At 40.2% G+C, this 4,059-nt stretch overlaps 1 protein-coding gene across 1 annotated transcript in view; it reads left to right on the top strand.

Moving 5' to 3' along the window:
- Positions 1 to 3,082, top strand: part of SMIM23 (small integral membrane protein 23) — a 7,581-nt gene extending 4,499 nt beyond the window's left edge. The window contains exons 2-4 of the mRNA XM_012806624.1: positions 2,301 to 2,352; positions 2,558 to 2,625; positions 2,864 to 3,082. Of these exons, the coding sequence (XP_012662078.1) occupies positions 2,301 to 2,352; positions 2,558 to 2,625; positions 2,864 to 3,082 (339 nt within the window). The remainder of the gene's footprint in view (positions 1 to 2,300; positions 2,353 to 2,557; positions 2,626 to 2,863) is intronic.
- Positions 3,083 to 4,059: the final 977 nt, after the last annotated feature.

Here is a 4,059-nt window from a genome sequence, read left to right as displayed (position 1 = left end):
AAGTGTCACTGTCAAGGCCAGTGCTAGACTTTTTGCCACCACTATAAAATATAAATAATACTAGTACTGTCTGCTAAATTCAAGAAAATTTATGTATTTATGAAATAAATAAATAAATTACTTACCTAAATTATCTGAATAGCTGATTTGTTGACATTGATCCTGGATTTCAGGTTCTTGGTCTAGGCCATCTGATGAATGAATTGACGGACCACAGGCTCAACAAGAGATCAAGATTTAGCAGCTGGGTGCCTGTGGCTCAAGTGGCTAAGGCGCCAGCCACATACACCTAAGGTGGTGGGTTCAAATCCAGCCCGGGCCCTCCAAACAACAATGACGGCTGCAACAACAACAAAAAAAAGAGTCAGGCATTGTGGTGGGCGCCTGTGGTCCCAGCTACTTGGGAGGCAGAGGCAGGAGACTCACTTGAGCCCAGGTTTTGGAGGTTGCTGTGAGCTGTGATGCCACAGCACTCTACCTGGGGGGACAGCTAGAGGCTCTATCTCAAAAAAAAAAAAAAAAAAAAAAAAAAAAGACACCCAATTTATGATATCCTGTTATTACATTCCTAACAGAGAGTAATACAGGTTTAGTGTTGACATAAAGATAGATACATAGAACAATAAAACAACAGAATCCAGTAACAGACCCACATAATACATGGTGTATATATTTTTTACAAAGACACCAATGTAATTCAATGAGGAAAAAATTAATCTTTTTAAACAAACAATTCTAGAACAAGTGGACACCTATATGAAAAAAAATCTCAATCCCTACTTCATCATGTACAAAAATGAATTCAAAATGGATCATATGCCTAAATGTAAAAGCACAAACAATAAAATGTCTAAAGAAAACAGGTCAAAATCTTCATAACCTCGAAGTAGGCAAATTTTTCTAGACCGTGCACAAAAAGTACCACCACAAAAAGAAAACTTTGATGAACTGGACTTCATCAAAACTGAAACCTTTTAATTTTCAGAAGATACTGGCAAGAAAATGAAAACATAAGCCACAGACTTAAAGAAAATGCAGTACAAATATCCCTCAAAGGACTTATATCTAGAATACAGGGAGAAAAAAACAATTACAGCTTAATAAGAAGATGACAGTTTGATAAAAAATGAGCAGAAGACTCAAATGGACACGCCACAAACATTATATATGAATTATGGTGGTCAAAAAGCAAATGACAAAATGTTCAACATCACAAATCATTAGGAAAATGCATACAAATACTAGATGGAGATATCACTAGCAATAGAATGCCTAAAATTAAGATTGACTATACCAAGTGTTGACAAACAAGTGGAGCAACTAGAACTTTTCGTGACTTGCTGGTAGGAATGTAAAATGGTACAAATATTTGGAAAACAGCTCGGTGTTTCTTAAAAAATTAAATATACACTTACCATATGACCTAGTGTCTGCATTTCTGGATACTAACCCAAGAGAAATAAGAATATATGTCCACTCAAAGATGTGTACATGAGTGTTCATAGACTTTTATTCTTAATAATCCCAAATTGGAAACTATGTAAAAGTCCATCAACAGATAAGGAGATTAACTGTTATTTTTATACACTATAAGTATTCATCAATGAAACACTAACATAATATGTAATATAAATAACTTATCAATAAAACTGAGCACCTAAAACCATGGAGGCATCTCAGAAACTTTACCTTAAGCAAAAAAAAAAAAAACAAACTAAACACAAAAGCATATATACTATGTCATTCCATTTATATAAAGTTATGGAACAGGAAAAACTATTCCATAGTGACAGAAGGCAGATTGATTCATGATTCTGGCACAGTGGTGGTAAGGAGGGAATTGACTGCAAAAGGACATGAAGGAACTTTCTAGAATACTAAAAGAGTTCTAAGTCTTGATTGGGGTGATAGTCCACAGGTAGAGAGAGACACTTGCAAAACTCATCAACCTCACATTTTAAATGTGTGCGTTTTGTTGCATGTAATTTATACCACAATAAAGTTGATTCCTTTTAAAGATCAATTAAAATGAAAAAAGTTTTAATGAGGCAAAGATTGAGAAAAGAGGTGGACCTTCCCTCTCAGAAAGGAGAAAGGAGGGAAAACACAAATGAAATGTCAGTAAGTTGCCAAGTTATCTATTTCTGCTATGTTTGTAGTAAGTGTGTGTGCCTCAGAAAATTAGGGAAAAAAATCTCTAAAAACTGTCTTACAGTGCCCCATGTCTGGCCCTCTGAGAGGGAAGCAGGAGGGCCTGGAGAGATTCACCCTCATGTTCCCCTTCCTCTTCCTCTTCCCAGACGCTGTTGGCCTTGCTGGTCTTGGTGTTGTACTTGGGCACAGGAATATCAGGTGAGCATTCCGGATTCTAAAAAAGGAGCCACTGGGTCCACATAGAGTCTAGTGGAGCATTCTGGTTTCATGGTAAGGGGACCTCCATAAGCTTCCTTCTCCTAGTCCCCCCTCCCCCCCACTGCATCCCACTGGGATGACCAACCAGGTTTATTTCAGTTACCACTCATTTACCCTTAAGAGATGATTTTTGTGTGCATTTCAGGAAGAAGCTGGGAGATGTCAGAAAGAATCAGAGAGTGTAAATGTTACCAGAATCCTGTGATTTCTCAGGTAACATATTAAGCAAAGTACTGAGGGGACCACTGAGATGAGGCAATCTGGGAAGGTTCCCCAGAGGCAGGCTGGATCACGAAGGATAAGTAGAAGCTGGCCAGGTGGAACAGGTGGGGATAGGTTCTGGAAGCAGAACAAATAGCATGTGCAAGGGCCCAGGAAACCTTTTGAAGACAGTGGCAAGGTGGTCCTACATGAAAAAGTTCAAGATGCAACTTTGATGTCTGCCTTTCAGGGTCTTGAATATCAGACCAGTGAACCCTCAGAAGAGCCAATAAGGGTCATCAGGACCTGGTTGAAGGAGAATTTGCATGTCTTCTTGGAGAAGTTAGAGAAAGAGGTGCGAGAGCTGGAGCAGCTAGTGCGAGACCTGGAATTGTGGCTGGATGCTCTTCTGGGAGAGTCACAGCCCTACCCAGAAGAGCCCTGCTGTGCCCACAAGAGCCACATGTGAAGGGTGGGACTGGGGCCTAGGTGGGGAGGGTTTCCAGGGGGCTCCTTCAAGCAGGACTGAGCTCTGACACTTGAAGTTCAAGGCAGGGCAAGAAAATAAAGTAGTTGGGAAACAAAATCTGCTGTTCTCATTTGTGAATGCTAATAGAAACAGCCTTAGGAGGACACCGGAGCCCTGCTGAGATGTCCTCCCCTCACTCCATGAGAGTGAAACACTGGAAGTGAGCTGGCTTCAGAGCTAGCCATGGGTCCCAGATTCTTCTCATCTACTTACTTGAGACATGGTATAAATCTTAACTTCTCTGAGACTTGGTTTCCTCATCTGGAAAATTCAAAAACCCCACGGTTTGCCTCAGTCACAGAGTGTATCTAGAGTGTGTATATAGCATGCCTGGCATGTAGGAGGGACCTGAGAAACATCTCTTCCTTTCTTACACCCCTCTTCTTTCCTTCCTGGGATGCTGCAGTTCTGGCTAAGCATACAGATATTATGGGGCACTCGATCCTCTAGCTCTGCTGGTAGAAGCATAAGGTACTAAAATCCCTGTGCAGGGCAATTGGGCAAGAGCTATCTAACAGACAAATGTATTTGCCATGTGACTCAGCAATCTGCTTTGAAGAATTTATCCCACAGCTAGCTATACTTGCATATGTGTAAAATTAGTCACCCCAATTTCACTTATAATAGCAAAAAAAAAAAAAAAAAAAAGGAAACAACCCAAAGGATATCAGTAGACTCTAGTTAAATAGGTCATGATACATCCAGATAATGAGCTGCCAAATAGCTATAAAAGAGAATGAGGAGCCTTACTGCTATGGTCTGAAAGTTGGTGTCCCCTACAAGTTCATATGTGGGAACCTAACACCCAATGTGATAGTGTTAAGAGGTGGAACAGTTAAGAGGTGATTAGGTCATGAGGACTCTGCCCTCATTAATAGGATTTGTGCCATCATAAAAGGTGCTTAAGAGAGACTGTT

Source organism: Otolemur garnettii, unplaced genomic scaffold (genome assembly GCF_000181295.1).
Source record: "Otolemur garnettii isolate 467f Iridium unplaced genomic scaffold, OtoGar3 scaffold00003, whole genome shotgun sequence".
NCBI lineage: Eukaryota > Metazoa > Chordata > Mammalia > Primates > Galagidae > Otolemur > Otolemur garnettii.
The sequence above is the reverse complement of the archived record's forward strand: the minus strand, read 5'-3'. Positions and strand labels throughout refer to the sequence as shown.